We start from the raw sequence: 20,379 nt of genomic DNA, 5'->3' as shown, positions 1-20,379 counted from the left end.
CTTATTTATGTCTTCCGTAAATACTGCAACATTCTCAGCTAGCATCATCAAATATTGGCTCTCATTCATTGCCTTAACACTCTACCACTGAGAGTCATATTAGATAGATGCTAGACCTTTTTTTCTCCATATTTTTAAATATCCTTTGCTATTTTCTTCCTCTGTATCTCTGTGTTGCCTTCTCAGTAATTACTTCAGATATATCTTCCATTTTGTTAATTCTCTCTTCAGTCATGTTTATTCATCTTTTTAAGTCATCCACCTTTGAAAAAATGTTTAGTAGTAGTATTTTGTATTTTTGTAAGTTCCTCTTCTTTTTGTTTTTGCTATGTTTTTTTCTTCTCACATCTTTCTGATTCTTCCTAGTAATTTCTGTGGCTTCTTCAGCTTTGTGTTTCTATCATTTGTTTCTTTAAAAATACTGTACATAACTCTTTTGTATTCAGTATCTGACAGTTCCAGTATTTTAAGTTCTCAGGTTTAAATATCTTGTTTTTGAGGACTCAGTGTATTTTGGTTCTTCACATAGTTGATGATTGCTGATCCTAAATTTAAATTTTTAAAATCTTAATTTGTGCTAATTCTGTTGTCCTAAATTGGGGTTGCTTTCCTCTGAAGATGATTTGCATGTACTTCTGGTGAGTGCCAAGAGGCGTTACCAAGTGATGATCAGTTGAACATTATTTGAAGGTCCTGGCTTTTTGTAGGAATCTTAGTTGAGCTTCTCTTCTTTATTGATGGCCCAAGAGCCTTATACTTTAGTTAACAAGGCTTTGCATAGGTACTCAAGACAGATCTGCCTTGCAGGTTGCTTTCAGGGCTGTTCTCTCTCAGACCTGACTTTGGCTAATACTTGTTTTTATTTTGTTCATTTTTTGTGTGTATGGTGCTCAGGCATGGTTGTTGGAGAGGATTGTACTGTTCTTGGAGATTTATGCTACTTCCTATAAGCCCAGTGATGCTTCAGAATTTCTGCTTTATCCACTATCTTGTTTTGCAATATGAGGTTACCTTACTGTAATTTCAATACTTAAAGTTTTTAAATTTTTTAAGGTTTTTTTTTTTGATGACCATTTTAAAAGTCTTTATTGAATTTGTTACAGTATTGCTTCTGTTTTATGTTTTTTGGCCCCAAGACATGAGGGAATCTTAGCTCCCTGACCAGGGATCAAACCCACACCCCCTGCACTGGAAGGCAAAGTCTTAACCACTAGACCACCAGGGGGGGGTCCCTAAAAGTCTTTATGTAACCTATCTCTCTCTCTTTTTTCCCCCCACTTGCATGGTGTTCATTATTTTGGATGGTTTTATTTCTCTCTTTTCTTTCTTTCTTGGTTCTGCTAGTTAATTTTTTTTAGCCCTTTTTGTTTTCTCATTGTTTCTTCCTCATGCATTTGTATCTCTATTTTGAGCTCATTTATAGTTGATATTTTCATTAAGTTTTTTCATTCATGGCAATACATTTAATCAAGATTTTCATTTACTATGTGTCAATTGTTTTAGCTTGAATTTTTTGTCTGCTTTCTTTATCTCGTTTCTTTTCTTTTTTCTCTTATACTTTTTTAGAGATCTGATTCCAGTACCTTCTCATTTATGAGTGAGGATAGTTCCTCCTTGACCTGACTTTTAAAGAAGGATATTGTTAGGGAAGGAAAGAAAGTTCTCTGATCTAGAGCAGGAATCTGCAAACTATGACCTGTAGGCCAGCCACTTGTTTCTGTAAATAAAGTTTTACTGGAATATAGCCACAATGAATCATTTACATCTTAACTATTAATACTTTCACATTGCAGAGGCAAAGTTGAATAGTTGTGTCAAAGACTGTATGACCCACGAAGCCTAAAATATTTATTATCTGACCTTTAAGAAAATGTTTGCCGACTCTTGATGTATAGGAATGCATCTGTTCTTCATACTAAAGCCTTTTATTCTACATGGTTTTGTGAATATGTTTAGGTTTTACTTCTTCTCATCCAAAAAGGAACTGCAGCTGCAAGTCTTCTCATAACTCTGAATCTTACACTCTCACCCCAACAGACTTCTTCCTAAAAAGACAGTATTTCACAGTGTTTCCTCGTTCAGCCCTGGCTTCCTTGACATACCTTGGGATGTCAAGTCTCCTGTAATCAGTCTCTACTCCCAAATTTCCATGTTGTAATCAGGGGTTAATTAATTCTGCCCTTCAAGGTGTGATATCCATTTTGACAGTGTCAGCTGCTTGCTGTGCCCAAGATCAGCATGAACAGCTGTCTTCTCTTAGAATCCTTTTTTCCCTATTCCACCCTTCACTGTATTTGTCAACACTAACTCATTTATTATAATTGGGGTTACGGCCACCACCTAGGATTATTGAAGAATCAATGACTTTTCATTCCTGTTTGTATAGAGGAAAAGAGATCAGATACTTTTTCATTTCACCATCTTAAAACGTGGAGTCTTTTCTGTCACATTTGATATTTTGATCTTGCCCTTGGAACTCTTTTACACTTCTACTTGGATAGTACCTTAAAGACCTGATCTTACCTTCTCCCTCAACACCTCTTGCTTAATTGAGCTTTTCTGTTTCCCTGCCTGAACTGAGGGGACTCAATAGCTTAAGCTTAGTATTCTGCCTTCTTTTCTACATTTATAATCTGCAACCACGTCTCTAACTTTACCTGCATTATAGCTTCACAAGAATTTTTCCTTTACTTTATTCTTAGTCTGGCAGAGAGGGAGAAAAATCTCCATTTTCCTCTCCTACAGCTAAGCAGCCACTGGGGACTGAATGTCTCACCTTTGGGTATGTAGACGTTCATTTATTCTACGTTTGAGCCAGTTCATTATCTCTGAATTTCTCTGCCTGGTGTCCTTGACTCTAGAGCCTTTCTGCTTATATTTCTCAAGAGAGTAATCTCCCATCTTCTCTAGGGTGGAAGAGTGGTCTTTGTCTTTGTTAGTTTATATCTTTTTCTTTCCTTATCTAATTTTAGTGTGGTTTTGTGTAGGATCAGAGATAAATTCATGTATTTATGAGGCCATATTTAAGCATAATTTCCCACTCTGTTTTCCCTTTCAATCATGCTACACAGGCTCTTCCAGTTTTATATTCTGATTCTTCTTCTTTTTTTAAAATATTTATTTATTTACTTTGGCTGTGCTGGGTCTTAGTTGCGGCATGCAGGATCTTCGTTGCAGCACGTGGACGCTTAGTTGCAGCATACGGACTTCTTAGTTGTGACATGCAGACTCTTAGTTGCAACATGCATGCAGGATCTAGTTCCCCAACCAGGGATCGAACTCAGGCCCCCAGCATTGGGAGCGTGGAGTCTTACCCATTGGACCACCAGCAAAGTCCCTATTCTGATTCTTTTATCCAATTTTTACCTTCCTATTGTTTGTTCTCATTTTATTAATTACTGTATTGTTCAGAGCAATTTTATTTATTCACTTTTTAAAATATATAATACATACTTGTAGTACAAAATTTTTAAAGTACAATAGGATATATATTGAAAAGTAATTTTTCTTCTCTTACCCATGTCTTCCTCTCTGCTGGCAACCCCTAGTATCATTTTCCCTTGAGCTATTATTTACTTGCATTTTCAAACATTTTTATTGAACCCACTTTAAGTTGATAGGTTAACTTGCAAATAATTACCATTTTTGCTATCGAATATTCTTTTCCAGGAATGTGATACACCTTTTGTCTTAGTTTCCTAGAGCTGCCATAATGAAGTAGAGGCTAGAAATACACAGTCAAGGTGTAAGTAGGGCAATGTTCCTTCTGAAACCTATAGGAGAAGATTCCTTGTATCTTTCAGCTTCTGGTATCCCCAGACATTCTTTGGCTTGTGGCAGCATAACTCCAATTTGTGTCTTTATCTTCACATAGTGTTCTCCCTGTGTTCTGTCTCTTCATGTGGCAATCTTTTTATAAGAACACCAGTCATATTAGATTAGGGGCTTACCTTACTCCAGTATGACCTCATCTTAACTAACTACATCTGCAATGACCTTATTTTCAAATAACTTCACGTTCTGAGGTACTGGGGGTTAGGGCTTAAACATATATTTTAAAGGAGGAACACACAATTCAACCTATAACACTTTCATTTGTTCAAATCTGTGTGTGCATTTTAAATTTTTCTTATAATTTTTAGACATTTCTTATTAAATTTATTCCCAGATTTTTCATATTTTTCTTGTCATTGTAAGTGTAGTCTTTTGCTATATTTTCTAAATAGTTGTTTGTATATATGAAGGTTACTGAAACTGAATATTAATTTACTATATATAGTGAATTTAATTTTTTACTTTTTATAATTTTTCAGTTGAATCAATTTTGCAAGTTAACAGTTTTAGTATTGACAAATAATGTTAACTTTACCTTTCCTTTCCAAGTTTTTATACCTCATTTCTTTCTCTTATTTAATACACTACCCTGTACTGTAATAATAGTTGTGATAGTACTTATCTTTTTCTTATTCCTGACTTTAATGTGAATGCTTTGGGATTTTTCCCATTAAGAACAGTGCCAGGGTTTAAGTTATACTGTGCTTTTTCTCAAGTTAAATAAGTGTCTGTCTGTTCCCATTTTATAAAGTGATTTTTATGGAAAATAGGTGTTGAATTTTATCATCTTTTTAATATCTTTGGAACGATTACTTGATTTTTCACTTTTGACCTGTTAGTGTATTTACTTATAGTAATAGATTTTCTAATATTGAAACATATTCCTGGAAAAAAAACAACATATATATGTCTTATATTTAATGTGCTTTTGGGTCACTTGTTTTTTCTTCTGGGTCATTTTGATATGTAGAGTTTTTGCATTGATATTCAAAAATGAAATTGGTGTATAGTTTGCTTTTTTGGTTGTCATCTTTATCAGGTGTTGGTGTTAATATTATGTTTGTCTCACACACAAAAAAATGGGAATTCTTTTTTCTTTAATAATATTTTGTACAGCATGACAGCTGTCCCTTAGGTGTTTGTTTAAATTCCCATGATAATATCTCTGGGCCTTTTCTATTTGTTTTGTTTTGGGGTATTTCTTTTCATATTTTTCTGTTTATTTTGTGGAAATTGGTATTTGTTTTCTACATCTTATAGAGTCAGTTTTGGTCATTTATATTTTCCAGAAAATTATGTCAAAAAGTTTATTTAAATGGAGTCCTGTAAAGTACGTTTATGAGTTTTTAGCTTCCTGTTTTTGTCTTTTTCTCTATCGCTATTTCTTCTTACTTTATTTGTACATTCTGAATTCTCCCTCTTATTTATCCAACAGTTTACCTTTTTTCTTTCAGATCCCATTTAAAAGCAGTCAAAGCTATTTGTATTCATAAATATCTGTCTCTACTCATATTTCCTTTCCTGGAATTTCCTAAAGCTTAGGAAATAGAAGCTATATGTACCTGGAATTTGCTTAATACGACACTAGGCCATAAGCTAAGAGCCAATCCCATACTAGTATATTTAAAAATTTTTTTTGATATAATATTGGAAAAATTTACAAGTGATATTTATTTGCAATTTGTTTTAGGAGAAATATGGGGGATGGATGAGCATCAGAAAATCCAGGACAGACTTTTGACACAACTTGAAGATAAATTCACAAAAACACTGACTGAAGAAAAAGTGAATGAATGTCATAAGAAATTTGCAAATGCATTTTCTCCAAACTCAGACTTTTTTCCTTCCAGTCACAATCTCTATAAATACGACTTATTTGGAAAGTGTTTAGAACATAATAATTTCAACTATTATAATAATGAGAGAATCCTTATAAGAAAAGAACATTGTGAATATAATGAACCTATGAAATCATTTGGCAATAGCTTATCCCATCTTGTAGTAACCCCCTTTAAGTGTAATCATTGTGGAAAAGGTTTTGATCAAACTTTGGACCTCATAAGACACCTGAGAATTCATACTGGAGAGAAACCCTATGAATGTAAAAAATGTAGAAAAGCCTTCAGCCAAAAGGAAAAACTCATTAAACATCATAAAATCCACAGTAGGGAGCAGTCTTATGAATGTAATGAATGTGGAAAAGCTTTCATTAAAATGTCAAATCTCATTAGACATCAAAGAATCCATACTGGAGAGAAACCCTATGCATGTAAGGAGTGTGGAAAATCCTTCAGCCAGAAATCAAATCTCATTGATCATGAAAAAATTCATACTGGAGAGAAACCTTATGAATGTAATGAGTGTGGAAAAGCATTCAGCCAGAAGCAAAGCCTCATTGCACATCAGAAAGTTCATACTGGGGAGAAACCTTATGCATGTAATGAATGTGGTAAAGCCTTCCCTCGAATAGCATCTCTTGCTCTTCATATGAGAAGTCATACGGGAGAGAAACCTTATAAATGTGATAAATGTGGAAAAGCCTTCTCTCAGTTTTCCATGCTTATTATACATGTGAGAATTCATACAGGTGAGAAACCTTATGAATGTAATGAATGTGGAAAATCCTTCTCTCAAAGCTCAGCCCTTACTGTACATATGAGAAGTCATACTGGTGAGAAACCTTATGAATGTAAGGAATGTAGAAAAGCCTTCAGCCACAAAAAGAACTTCATTACACACCAGAAGATTCATACTAGAGAGAAACCTTATGAATGTAATGAATGTGGGAAAGCTTTCATTCAGATGTCAAATCTTGTTAGACACCAGAGAATTCATACTGGAGAAAAACCCTATATATGTAAGGAATGTGGCAAAGCCTTTAGCCAGAAATCAAATCTCATTGCTCATGAAAAAATTCATTCTGGAGAGAAACCCTATGAATGTAATGAATGTGGTAAAGCCTTCAGCCAAAAGCAAAACTTTATTACACATCAGAAAGTTCACACTGGAGAGAAACCTTATGATTGTAATGAATGTGGTAAAGCCTTCTCTCAAATTGCTTCCCTTACTCTTCATCTGAGAAGTCACACAGGGGAAAAGCCTTATGAATGTGATAAATGTGGGAAAGCTTTCTCTCAGTGCTCATTGCTTAATTTACATATGAGAAGTCATACAGGTGAGAAACCCTATGTATGTAATGAATGTGGAAAAGCTTTCTCTCAAAGAACTTCCCTTATTGTACATATGAGAGGTCATACAGGTGAGAAACCTTATGAATGTAATAAATGTGGAAAAGCTTTCTCCCAAAGTTCCTCCCTTACTATACATATACGAGGTCATACAGGTGAGAAACCCTTTGACTGTAGTAAATGTGGAAAAGCCTTTTCTCAAATCTCATCTCTTACACTTCATATGAGAAAACATACAGGTGAGAAGCCTTATCATTGTAATGAGTGTGGTAAGGCTTTCAGCCAAAAGTCACACCTTGTTAGACACCAGAGAATTCATACTCATTAGGAATAGAAACTCTGAATCTTGTGAATATGGAAAAGCCTTTGGAAGGAATTAGCACCTCCTTGCACAGTACATTATCGGATCTAGAGCAGAAAACTGTGAATGTGGGAAAGCCGTTCGAAGAAGTCACATTTGTGACACCGTTCTTACCAAGGTGACAAATTGTATAATGAGAAAGCCGATCATCAAAAATCTTCAGCAGATATCTTATCTAATGATAATATTTATCCAGCATTATCTTTAAAACCTGAAATAAGATATTTTCATCAGCATGCCAGCATGATACTTGAGCTCCTAGCCAATCTCTTAACCAAGAAAAAGAAGATTGGAGAAAAAAAAAACTCTTAGAATAACCTCTCATACTAGAATAGTTAATTAGAAAATATCTTGATATAAAATACCTGAGAATAAACAATAATGAATTACAAGACATATATAAAGTTATAAAACATTTTGAAGGTCACACTTGAAATTCTGAGAAAAATAACATTTTCTGAAAAGACTTGACATGGTAAAAAATATATAAATTTTCTCACAAATCACTAAGTTTAAAGTACTTCCACTCAAAGTTTTTACCAGTTAGTTATATCTTAAGAATTTCATGAACTGATTCAATATTTTATATGGGAATGTAAAGGGCCACAAATAGCTGAAACAAACGTGAAAAACAAAAGAGAAGATAGACTACTAGATATCATTGCATATTTATTCAAAGCTCATAGCATTTAAACAGTGTGTTCTTTATGAGTAAATAAATCAGTGGAAACAAATTGAAGACTGGAGGAAAGACATGGGAATTTTGTGTATTATAGTGCTATTGAAATCATTGGGAAAAGGATGGCCTATTCAATAAATGGAAGATTCATATGAACAAAAAATGTTAGTTCTTTATACCATATACAAAAATAAAACCCAGATTGAAGACTAGAATATAAAAAGCAAAATTCTATATAATGAAAAAATAGACTATATTTACTACTTTAGAGTAACAGGATCTCTTTAAAAACACATAAATATGGAACATTCAATTCTACTTTGGTGTATTGGCTTCAGAGGCACCCACATATATGCACAGAGATGCATGTGTTCATGCATCTCTTTATGTTCACTGCATCATGGTTTGTATTACTCTAAATTGAAAAGAACATACATTTCCATTAGTAGAGGAATAGATTGATACAATGTGATTATTTGTATGATAGAACACAATATTTAAAGATACAAATTTGATATATCATTACATGGGTAGATTATATAATATTGACAGAAAAAAGCAAAATGTACAATGAAACATGGTATAACATTTCTATAAATTTAATAAAACAATGCAAAGAACAGTACTGTGTATTGATCATGGATACATATATGACATTGATTGCCTTTTAGGAAGTGAAGGCACTTGTTATATTTATCTGTAATATTTCTTTAATAAAAGAATGAAAGCAAATATGACAGTAGTAACAAATCTGGTTGTCAAAATTATGTTGTAGGTTTTGTTTTTTAATTCTCTCTTGCCTGTCTTTATTTTCTTGTTTCTCTAAAATAAGAATCAAATGGATAGGTACTTCCCTGGTGGTGCAGTGGCTAAGAATCTGCCTGCCAATGTCGATCCCTGATCTGGGATGATCCCACATGCCATGGAGCAACTAAGCCTGTGCGCCACAACTACTGAAGCCCATGTACCTAGAGCCTGTGCTCTGCAGCAAGTGAAGCCACCTCAACGAGAAGCCCACGCACCGCAACAAAAAGTAGCCCCTGCTCACCACAACTAGAGAAAGCCCGCATGCAGCAACGAAGACCCAACACAGCCAAAAAAATAAATACATTTATTTTTAAAAAACTCAAATGGATAGAGAAAACCTGGACCTATAGAAACAATTTTAAAATGGATTCTTATTTTTGATCAGATACTAACATTTATAGAAAATATCTTTAATAATACATAAACCAAACTGAATTAAGATAATATTTTGCTTACCCTCTCCTCATAATGTTAATTAGGATACACACATCAGAAGTATAAAATAGCCTTTGAGACCAATTTTTAAATTTTTCATTTTTAAACACAAGTTCTTCCCTATTTGAAAGCAGTGAAGAAACAAAAGAAATATTCAGTTGCTGGGGTAACTGACTCTCCATTTGGAAAAAAAAGTCACCTGCACTTGGGTTGGTTCAAATTGAGGGATAAAGACCATTCATGCATACTGTAAAATGTTAATGTAAAATATCAAGCCAAGGATAGTTACCTGTATCAGAGCAGAAGCAGTTTCAATGTATTTCAACAACTCTTTCTTTGGTTTCTAGATCCTTACATGGGAATTCAAATGCTGGTGATTTTTATGTGTCAGGTAAGAGCTCAGTGGATGTGAAAGTTCACTTCTTCCTATACCACAGCTGTTTCATATTCAGGCCTTTCAAATATTTATAGAACTCAAATTTCCTTTTCTGTGAATAGCCCATTCATGTATTTTGTCTATTTTTTCTACTGGGACTTCCAAAAAATGTTTTTATTTAGAAATAATTATAGATTTATAGAAGTTGAAGAAATAATAACCTAGACTACTCTGTGTACTCTATATCCACTTTCCCCTAATGGTAATGTCTTATGTAATTATAGTTATATATCGCATTTGACACTAGTGTGATTCACAGGCCTTATCAGATTTCACTGATTTTACATGCACTTCTGTATGTGTATCTCTAGTTCTATACCATTTTATCTAGTGTAAATTTATGTAACTACCACCACAATCAAGATATAGAACTTGAAACACCACAAAGATCCCTTGTTCTATCCCTTTGTAGTCACAACCATCCTTCTTTCCTCCCCCTGTTCCCCACTCCTAATCCCTGCCAACCACTAATCTATTCTCCATAATTTCTTCATATAGGAGTGCTCTATAAATGTAATCACTATATAACCTTTTAAGATTGGCTTTTTTCACTCAACATAATTCTCCTGAGATCAATTCCACTTGTTGCAGGTACAATAATTTGTTCTTTTTTGGGTAATTTCTGAGTAGTTTTTTATGGTATTGATATACCATGGTTTCTCTAAACATTCAGCCATTGAAAGACATTTGAATTGTTTCCAATTTGGGGTTATTACAAATCTGCTGTGAACATTCTCTGCCACTTTGTTGTTTTGTTCTGTTTTTTTGTTCCTCTGTTTCACTTTTCATGTCTTACTGTGGGTTATTTGAGCATTTTTTTAGAATTCTACTTTGACTTATCTATAGAGTTCTTAAGTACATTTCTTTGTATAATTTTTTAGTAGCTGCCCTAGGTATTACATTATACATATGTAACTCATCACAGTCTACTTTTGTTAACATTGAGCCAGTTCAAAACCTTATCTCAACTGAGCTCCTTTAATTTACCCCCACTTTATTGCATAGTTATCTTAAATATTTCCTCTATGTACCTTAAGAACTACATGAGATAATGTAGCCATTTTTGATTCAACCATCTAACATAATTTTGGAAACTCAACAGGAGAAAGATAATTTATTAAATGTACCCATATTTTTACTTTATGTTTTTTCCTCACTCCTGATGTTCCACATTTCCTTCATTTCTCTTCTGCTTGAAGAACTTCCTTATAATAGATCTCCTGACAGATTCTTAGTTTTCCTTCATCTGAGCATGTCTTCATTTCACCTTCATTCATGAAGAATATTTTTTGCTGGTATAGAGTTCTGGATTGACAGTTCTTTCAGCACTTGAAAAATGTGCTACTTCCTTCTGGCCGTCATGTTTTCTGATCAGAAATCTGTCATCTAAATCATTGTTCCTCTGCAGGTAATGTATAATTACTCATGCTGCTTTCATTTTTTTCTCGTTTTTAGTTTTCTGAATTTTTATTATGATGTGTCTTGGCATGGATTTCTTTGGGTTTATCCTGTTTGGGGTTTGCTTAGTTTCTTGAATCTGTAGGCTTATGTTTATTGACAAAATTGAGGAATTTTCTGCCATTTCTTTGAATGCCTTTTCAGCCTGACTTTCCCCTTTCCTTCTAGGATTCAGCATATTTTCCCTCTCTGTTGTTCATATTGGGTAATTTCTCTTGTTCTATAAGTTCATTGATACTTTCCTCTCTCCCCTCCATTCTGTTCTTGAGTACACCCATTGAGTCTTTTACTTTGGCTACTGTATTTTTCAGTTAAAAATATTCCATTTTGGGGACTTCCCTGGTGGTGCAGTGGTTAAGAATCCAACTGCCAATGCAGGAGACACAGGTTCGATCCCTGGTCCGGGAAGATTCCACATGCCACAGAGCAACTAAGCCTGTGCGCCACAACTACTGAGCCTGCGCTCTAGAGCCCATGAGCCACAACTGTTGAGCCCATGTGCACCACAACTACTGAAGCCCGTGTGCCCTACAGCCCATACAGCACAACAAGCCACCACAGTGAGAAGCTTACGCACCACAATGAAGGGTAGCCCCCACTCGCCGCAACTAGAGAAAGCCCGAGCGCAGCAACAAAGACCCAACAGAGCCCCCCCAAAATCCATTTTTTTATATTCTCCCTTTCTTTGCTAAGATTTTCTATTTTTTATTTGTTTCAAATGTGTACATAATTTGTTCATTGAAGCATTTCTATGATTGCTGTTTTAAATTTCTAGTCAGATTAAATTATCTTGGTGTTGATGTCTCTTGATTGTCTTTTCATTCAGTTTGAGATTTTCCTGTTTTTTGATACAATTAATGATTTTCAGTTCTATTCTGGACATTTTGGGTGTTATGTTGTTAGACTGTAGATCCTTCCTTTATGCAGGCAGTTACTCTATTTAGGTGTAGCTTAGAGGTCCAGGTTGGGGTAGGTGTTCAGCACCCTACTAGGCCCCACAGTCTCCACCCCAGCAAAAGTGGAACATGGCCATCTGCCTCATTTTCAGTGGATGGGGGTGGAAGTTAAGCTCTCCATTCAGCCCAGCTAGAACAGATGGGGAAGATGAAAGTGGGGAAAGGGTGTTGGCTATCACCACCTTTGTTGCTACAGTTTGTTAAGTGGGGATGAAAGTTCAGCTCCCTATTGGGCCCTGATAACACTGAGGAGGGTGAGAAGCTGATTATTGAGCAGCACTGCTTGGAACAACCTAGTTCAACCTCAGTGCTTTTGGGCCACCATGGAAGTTCATCCTGCTTGATACTACCCTGTTGGTGAAGCAGAGGCAAACTTACCTCACTGGGCTTCCCTGGTGGCACAGTGGTTGAGAGTCCGCCTGCTGATGCAGGGGACGCGGGTTTGTGCCCTGGTCTGGGAAGATGCCACATGCCGCGGAGCGGCTAGGCCCGTGAGCCATGGCCGCTGAGCCTGTGCGTCTGGAGCCTGTGCTCCGCAGCAGGAGAGGCCACAACAGTGAGAGGCCCGCGTACTGCAAAGGAAAGGCCCAAAAAGGGAGAGGACAGGGTAAGAAAAAAAAAAAAAAAAAAAAAAAAACTTACCTCACTGCCACTGGGTGTGGCCCTAATGGGTAATTAATTTTTTATTTTTAGTGTTATATTCTGTATACAAACCATTGGTCAAATATTTGCATTATTAAAATATTGGTTTTTTGGCTGCACAAAAATTTTAAAGTTTTAATGTGGATATTACCTAGTCTATGATATATTTTAAGTTAATTTGTATAAGGTATAGGATTTAGGTCAAGGTTCATTTTTTTTGCTTATGATGTCTAATTGTTCCAACACTATTTGGAACTATTTGTCTATTCAATTGTTTTGCACTTTTGTAAAAGATCAGGTGGCCTACTCATGTGAGTCTATTTCTGAACTCTTTTCTGTTCCATTGATTTATGTATCTGTCACCCTACCAACACCACACTGTCTTGATTACTATAGCAAAATAGTGATTCTTCTCCCTTTATCCTTCTTTTTCAAAACTGCTTTATCCTAATTCCTTTGCTTTTCCTTATAACTTTAGATCCACCGTTTTTTTTTCCAAAAATGCTGCTTAGATTTTGATAAGAATTGTAGTACACCTTTATATTACATGGGAGAAAATTGAAATTTTTTACTGTGTTGAGACTTCCAATCCATAAGCACAATATGTCTCTTCACTTATTTAGATCTTTGATTTTTTTTGTCAGTGTCTTCTGGTTTTCAGCTCCTGTACATATATTGTTAGATATAAACTTAACTGTTTCATTGGCAGGAGAGGGATATTTTTGTTTTGTAGATTCCTTTCCATTCTTTATATAGAAAACAACGTCATCTGCAAATAGAGACAATTTTGTTGTTGTTGTTGCTGCTGTTCTTTCCACTCTGTATGCCTTCTATTTTCTTTTCTGGTCTTATTTCACTGGCTGGGCCTTCCAGATATGCTGGTGAGAGAAGACATCCTTGCCTTTTTCCTAATCTTAGGATGTTTTCCATTTTTCTTTAGGATAAATGGCCAGTTAACTTCTGGAATGGGATTTTAAAGCTGAATACTGGAAAAAGTTAAGTGATCAACAAAGCCCAAAATACAAAAGGCAACAAAAAAAGATGCAGAGCTAATATTTAAGAGACGAGACTGGCCTATTACTAGAGTAATTGTCACCTTTACAGAGAAAATTCCACTATTATTTTCCTTGAAATGACTTGAGTTTCAAATAACCTAATTGAGAAGGTAATTTAGATGGAGTTTTGCTCCTACCAGCAGGAAGAATCTTGATAAATACTGTGGGATCTAACTAAAGCTTCCTTCCTGGAACCACAGTTGAAAAACTATTGAGCAGGATGAGACCAAATAATGAAGATCCCTATCAGTTCTAGCTATTTTCTCATTAACCATGTGCACCATCGAAGGTGTCCCTTGCTCATGAAGGTCTTACCATTATTAGGGATACTAAGACACATATCCAAACTGACCACTGAAGTCAGCCTTGTGATTTTTGCTGGTTTAACCCATAGAGTATGCAGAGAAACAGGAATTGAGGCAGTCAGGGATAAGGTAGGAATCAGTTTTAGGTCTAATCTACAGTAAAAGAACATATGGAATTCCAAGAAAAATCTGACAGTATAATAGAGTGGTAGTGTGTGTGCATGCACACACACATTTAATTGAAATAGACCACAAGCAAGCAGAGTTGTGTTAGGATTTCTGTCTCTTCAAGAGAAGATACAAATGGCCAACAGGTACATGATTTATAAACATTTTCTTCTATATGTTATCTTTTCACTTTCTTGATAAGGTCTTTTTGTAGAAAAAGTTTATAGTTTTGTGAATTTCAATTTATCTTTTCTTTTGATTCCTGTGTTTTTTATGTCAAATCTAAAAATTAATTGTCAAATTCAAGATCAAGATTTCTTCTAAGAATCTGATAATTGAACTCTTAAATTTAGGTCATTGTTCAATTTCAAGTTAATTTTTGTAAATGGAGTGAGGCAGGAGTTCACCTTGATTCTTGTGCATGTAGTTAACCAGTAGTCCCAGCAGATTTCTTAAAGAAACTATTTGTACCCCATTGAATTTTCTTGGCACCCTTGCCAAAAATCAATCAGCTATGGATATTTGGGTTTATTTCTAGACTCAACTCTATCCCATTGATCTATATGTCTGCCCTTATATAAGTACCACATTGTTTTGATTACTCTAGCTTTGAAGTAGTTTTTGAAATTGGAAAGTGTGAGTCTTCCAATTTTGTTTTTCTTTTTCAGTGTTGTTTTGACTATTTGGGGACCCTTGAAATTTCATATAAATTGGAGGATCAGCTTTCCCAATCTGAAAAAAAGTATTAGAATTCTGATAGGGATTGCACTGAATCTGTAAATTGCTTCGCGGATTACTGCCATCTTACTAGTTGTTATGGACTGAATTGTGTCCCCAAATTCCTATGTTGAAGCCCTAACCCACAATGGGACTATATTTGGAGATAGGGCCTTTAAGGAGCCAATTAAGGTTAAATGATGCCATAAGAGTGGGACCGTAATCCAATACGAATTTTGTTCTTTAAGAAGAGGAAGAAATACCAGGAATGTGCATGTACAGAGAAAAGGCCATCTGCAGGTCAAGGAGAGAGGCCTCAGGAGACGTCAAATCTGCAAACAGCTTGATCTTGAATATCCAGCCTCCAGAACTGTGAGAAATAAATTTCTGTTGTTTAAGCCATCCAGTCTGTGGTACTAGGCAGACCTGGTAGAGTAATACAACACTATTACATTTTCCAATTGGTGAAAATGGAATGTCCTTCCATTTAATAATGTCTTTAATTTTGCTCAGCAATGTTTTGTAGTTTTCAGTGTACAGGTCTTTCACTCCCCTGGTTAAATTTATTCCCACATATTTTATTCTTTTTGATGCTACTATAAATAGAATTTTCTTACTTCCTTTTTGTATTGTTGATTGCTAGTGTATAGAAAAACAATTTTTTTGTGTGCTGATCCTGTACCCTATAATTTTACTAAATTTATTAGCTCCAGTGTTTTCCTGTGGACATTTTGGGATTTTCTATGTATAGAATCATGTCATCTGCAAATAGAGATAGTTTAGTTCTTCCTTTAGAATTTGGATGCCTTTTATTTTTCTTGACTAATTTCTCTGGCTAGGACTTCCAGTACAATGTTGAATATCAATGGTGAAATCAGATAGTCTTGTCTTGTTCCTGGTGTTAAGGAAAAAGATTTCAGATGTTCACCATTGGGGATGATGTTAGCTGTGGGTTTTTCATAAATGCCCTTTATCATGTTAAGGAAATTCCCTTCTATTCCTAGTTTGCTGAGCATTTTTAACCTGAAAGGCTGTTTAATTTTTTCAAGTGCCTTTTCTGCATCAATTGAGATGATCATGTTGGGTTTTTTTGGTCTTTGCTTTATTAATGAAGTGTATTAACTTCATTTATTTTCTTATGTTGAAGCACCTTTGTATTCCTGGAATAAATCACACTCAGTCAAGCTGTGCAATCCTTTTAATATACTGTTGGATTTGGTTTGATAATATTTTGTTGAAGATTTTTGTACCTATATCCATGAGAGGTATTTATAGGTGGTTTTCATTTCTAGTGGTATTTTTGTCTGGCTTTATATTAGGATAATGCTGGCTTCATAGAATGTGTTAGGGATAATTCTCTCCTATTTTTCAGAAGAGTTTGAATAGGATTGGTGTTAATCCTTCTTTAAAAGTTTAAATTCACTGGTGAAGCCACCTGGACCTGGACTTTTCTTTCTTGAAGGTCTTGAACTACTGATTCAACCTCCTTACCTGTTACAGGTCTGTTGCAATTCTCAACTTCTTATTGAGTCAATTTCAGTAATTTGTGTCTAGAGATTTTGCATTTTATCTACATTACTTAATTTGTTGGTGTACAATTATTTGTAGTATTCTTTTATAATTCTTTAAATTACTGTAAGGTTTGTAATGTCCCCACTTTTAGACAAATCTAAAGGTTTGTCAATTTTGATCTATTCAAATAACCAACTTCTGGTTTCACTGATTCTATTTTTAAGTTTCATTTATTCTTTGTATCTGCTTTTGTCCATATTTTCTTCCTTCTGCTGGTTTTGGGTTTAGTGTGCTCCTCTTTTCTAGTTCCTTAAGATGTAAAGTTAGGTTAAGATTTTCTTCCTTTTTAATATAGGTATTTATAGCTGTACATTTCCCTCTGGGAACTGCTTTCATTGAATCTCATAAGTTTTGGTATGTTGTGTTTTTATTTTCCTTCATCTCATAGTATTTGCTAATTTCACCAGTGATTTCTTCTTTGACCAATCGGTCATTTAAAGAGTATGTTGTTTAATTCCCACATATTTGCAAATTTTTCAATTTTCCTTCTAATATTGACTTCTAACCTTGTTTCATATTAGTTAGATACTTGGTATGCTTTCAGTTGTTTAAAATGAGAATTACTTTATGACCCTGGAGAATGTTCCATGTGCACTTCAGAAAAATGTTTATCTGCTGTTGTTGGGTGGAATGTTCCAAATATGTCTGTTAGGGCTAGTTGGTTTTTGTGTTGTCCAAGTCCACTTACTTATTGATCTTCTATCTAGATATACTTTTCATTATTGAAAATAAGATACTTAAGTCCCCAAGTATTGTAGAACTATTTCTCCCAACAATTCTGTCCATGTTTACTACATATATTTTGAGGCTCTCATGTTGAGTGCAAGTACGTTTATCTTCTAGATGCATTGACACCTTTATCAATAGATAATTTCCTCTTTGTCTTGTAACAATGTAGACCTAAAACCCATTTTGTGTTTTAATCTATCTACACAAGATCACTTTTTCAGTTCCTCTAGTGGATATTTTTATATCTTTAAAGATTACAACTAACTTTTAAACCTTTAAAAATTGAAATATAGTTGATTTACAATATTGTGTTCATTTCAGGCGTACAGAAAAGTGAGTTACATATATATTTTTTCATATTATTTTCAATTATGTTATTATAAGATATTGAATACAATCTCCTGTGCTATACAGTAAATCCTTATTGCTTATCTATTTTATGTATAGTAGTTTGTTACTCCCATAGGCCTAATTTATCCTTCCCCCCTCCCCTTTTCATTTGGTAGCCATAAGTTTGTTTTCTGTACCTGTGAATCCATTTCTCTTTTGTATATTCATTTGTATTATTTTTTAGATTTCACATATAAGTAATATATATTTGTCTGACTTGCTTCACTAAGTATAATATTCCTTAGGTCCATCCATGTTGCTGCAAATGGCAATATTTCATTCTTTTTTATGACTAATATTCCATTACACACACACATACACACACAAACACACACACACACACACGTCTTAAGCCAGTCGGGCATTTGGGTTGTTTCCCTGTCTTGGCTATTGTAAATAGTGCTGCTACATGAACACTGAGGTACATGTATCTTTTGGAATTAGAGTTTTCATTTTTTCCAAATATTTACCAAGAAGTGGGGTTGCCAGATTACATGGTAGCTCTATTTTTTGTTTTTTAAGGAACCTCCATACTGTTTTGCATAGTGGCTGCACCAATTTACATTCCCACCAACAGTGTAGGAGGGTTCCTTTTTCTCCACACACTCTCTGGCATTTATTATTTATAGTTTTGGTGATGGCCATTCTGAATAATGTGAGGTGATACCTCATTGTGGTTTTGATTTGCATTTCTTTAATAATTAGCAATGTTAAGCATGTTTTCATGTGCCTGTTGACCATCTGTATGTCTTCTTTAGAGTAATGTCTATTTAGGTCTTCTGCTCATTTTTAAATTATGTTGTTTTTTAATATTGAGTTGTATCAGCTGTTTGTATATTTTGAATATTAACCCCTTGTTGGTTTGCATTGTTTGCAAATACTTTCTCCCATTCAGTAGGTTGTCTTTATGTTTTGTTGTTAGTCTCCTCTGCTGTGCAAGAGTTTTAAAGTTTGATTAGGTCCGTTTGTTTATTTTTGTTTTTATTTGTTTTGCCTTGGGAAACTGATCTAAGAAAATATTGCTGTGATTTATGCCCAAGAATGCTCTTTGACTGTGTTCTCTTCTGGGAGTTTTATGGTGTCATGTCTTAAATTTAGGTCTTTAAACAATTTTTAGTTAACTTTTGTATATGGTATGTTTTAATTTCATTGATTTGCATGTAGCTGTCCAACTATCCCAACACCACTTATTGAAGAGATTGTCTTTTCATTGTGTATTCTTGCCTCCTTTCTTGTAGATTCATTGACTGTAGGTGTCTGGGTTTACTCCGGGTTCTCTATTCTTTTACATTGATCTATATGTCTGTTTTTATGTCAATAACATGTTGTTATGATTACTGTAGCTTTGTAGTTCTGAGGTCTGGACGGGTTATGCCACCACCTTTGATCTTTTTTCCTCAGGATGGCTTTGGCAATTCTGGGTCTTTTGTGACTCCATATAAATTTTTAGGATTATGTTTTCTGGTCTGTGAAAAACATCATGGGTGTTTTGATAGGAATCACACTAAATCTGTAGATTGCTTTGGGTAGTATGGCTATTTCTTTTTATATATATATAAATTCCTTCCTCCCTCCCTCCCTCCCTTCATTTCTTTATTTTTTGTCAGTCGCTGTAAACTGAGGAACAAGTCCTGAGAGCAGGTGAGGGGATTAAGAAGAGACAGGGTCAGGAGGGTGGTGTATAAACACACACACTTTATTTCTCATCAAACCTCTTTATATATTGCAGTAGACAAAACATGTTTTTGTTAAAATCACCAAACTGAATCATCAGACAGCATTTCCTTAGTGTTGAAGTTATAGTACAAAACATTCTGCGAACCAGGATATGAACGTGCATGAGAACAGACTGTGACTACCAAAGCATGCCAAGGACAAACTATAGTTAGAAAAACTGCAAGCAACTTCACGGGCCAAGACTCATATCTTCTCTAATAACTCTTTCATGTCCTGTCAATGATTAAGCAGGACTTTGCCATGCTTTAAGCTGCAAGAACTGTGTCAGCTTGCAGCTGGTTCCCGACATGTCCCCCTTCCTTATTTTTTAATGTGAGGTAGTAGAGCCCGACTTGGAGTTCTGCAATTGCTCGTAAGCCAATTCACAGGAGGACTGGAAAACAACAAATACACAATAATATTAAAATACCAATAACAATTATAGAATAAAGGAGGTTAATAAGAGAACTTGGGGCAAAAGTACGTGTAATCTGGGTAAATATGTCTCAAGCAATTTCCACTGGATTTACATCTAGGGGAGCTGCATGCTGGATATTTGTGATATCCCCATGTAAGGGAGCAATATCAAGGGATAGATTGGAATGAGACCAAATTCCCAATAAATGATTCTTAATCTGAGGCCAAGGCCACTGCGAATCGTTATATGGCTTAACAGATTGCAGAAAATTCTGCATGACAATGCATAGAACAGGCAGTTTTTAAAGCAGCTAATTGGTCTCCAAGAATAAGAACAACTTCTTCCAATGCATTAACATGACTTTCTCATTTTCTATCAATAGTTTCTTGAGTTCCCAAAGCATTAGAGACATTAGCAGCTAAATTATTCACAAATGTGGCAGTATGAATACTTTGAGTCAGCGCAGTATCAGAAGCAGCTACAGAAGCAATGACTGCAATGAGCACTGTAATT

General features: G+C 34.9%; 1 protein-coding gene across 1 annotated transcript in view; it reads left to right on the top strand.

Moving 5' to 3' along the window:
• The window catches only part of ZNF569 (zinc finger protein 569), a 59,567-nt gene extending 52,092 nt beyond the window's left edge, over positions 1-7,475 (top strand). The window contains exon 6 of the mRNA XM_024733829.1: positions 5,525-7,475. Coding sequence (XP_024589597.1) covers positions 5,525-7,350 — 1,826 coding nt within the window. The 3' untranslated portion in view covers positions 7,351-7,475. The remainder of the gene's footprint in view (positions 1-5,524) is intronic.
• Positions 7,476-20,379: the final 12,904 nt, after the last annotated feature.

Source organism: Neophocaena asiaeorientalis, unplaced genomic scaffold, assembly GCF_003031525.2.
Source record: "Neophocaena asiaeorientalis asiaeorientalis breed wild unplaced genomic scaffold, Neophocaena_asiaeorientalis_V1.1 scaffold280, whole genome shotgun sequence".
Taxonomy (NCBI): domain Eukaryota; kingdom Metazoa; phylum Chordata; class Mammalia; order Artiodactyla; family Phocoenidae; genus Neophocaena; species Neophocaena asiaeorientalis.
The sequence above is the reverse complement of the archived record's forward strand: the minus strand, read 5'-3'. Positions and strand labels throughout refer to the sequence as shown.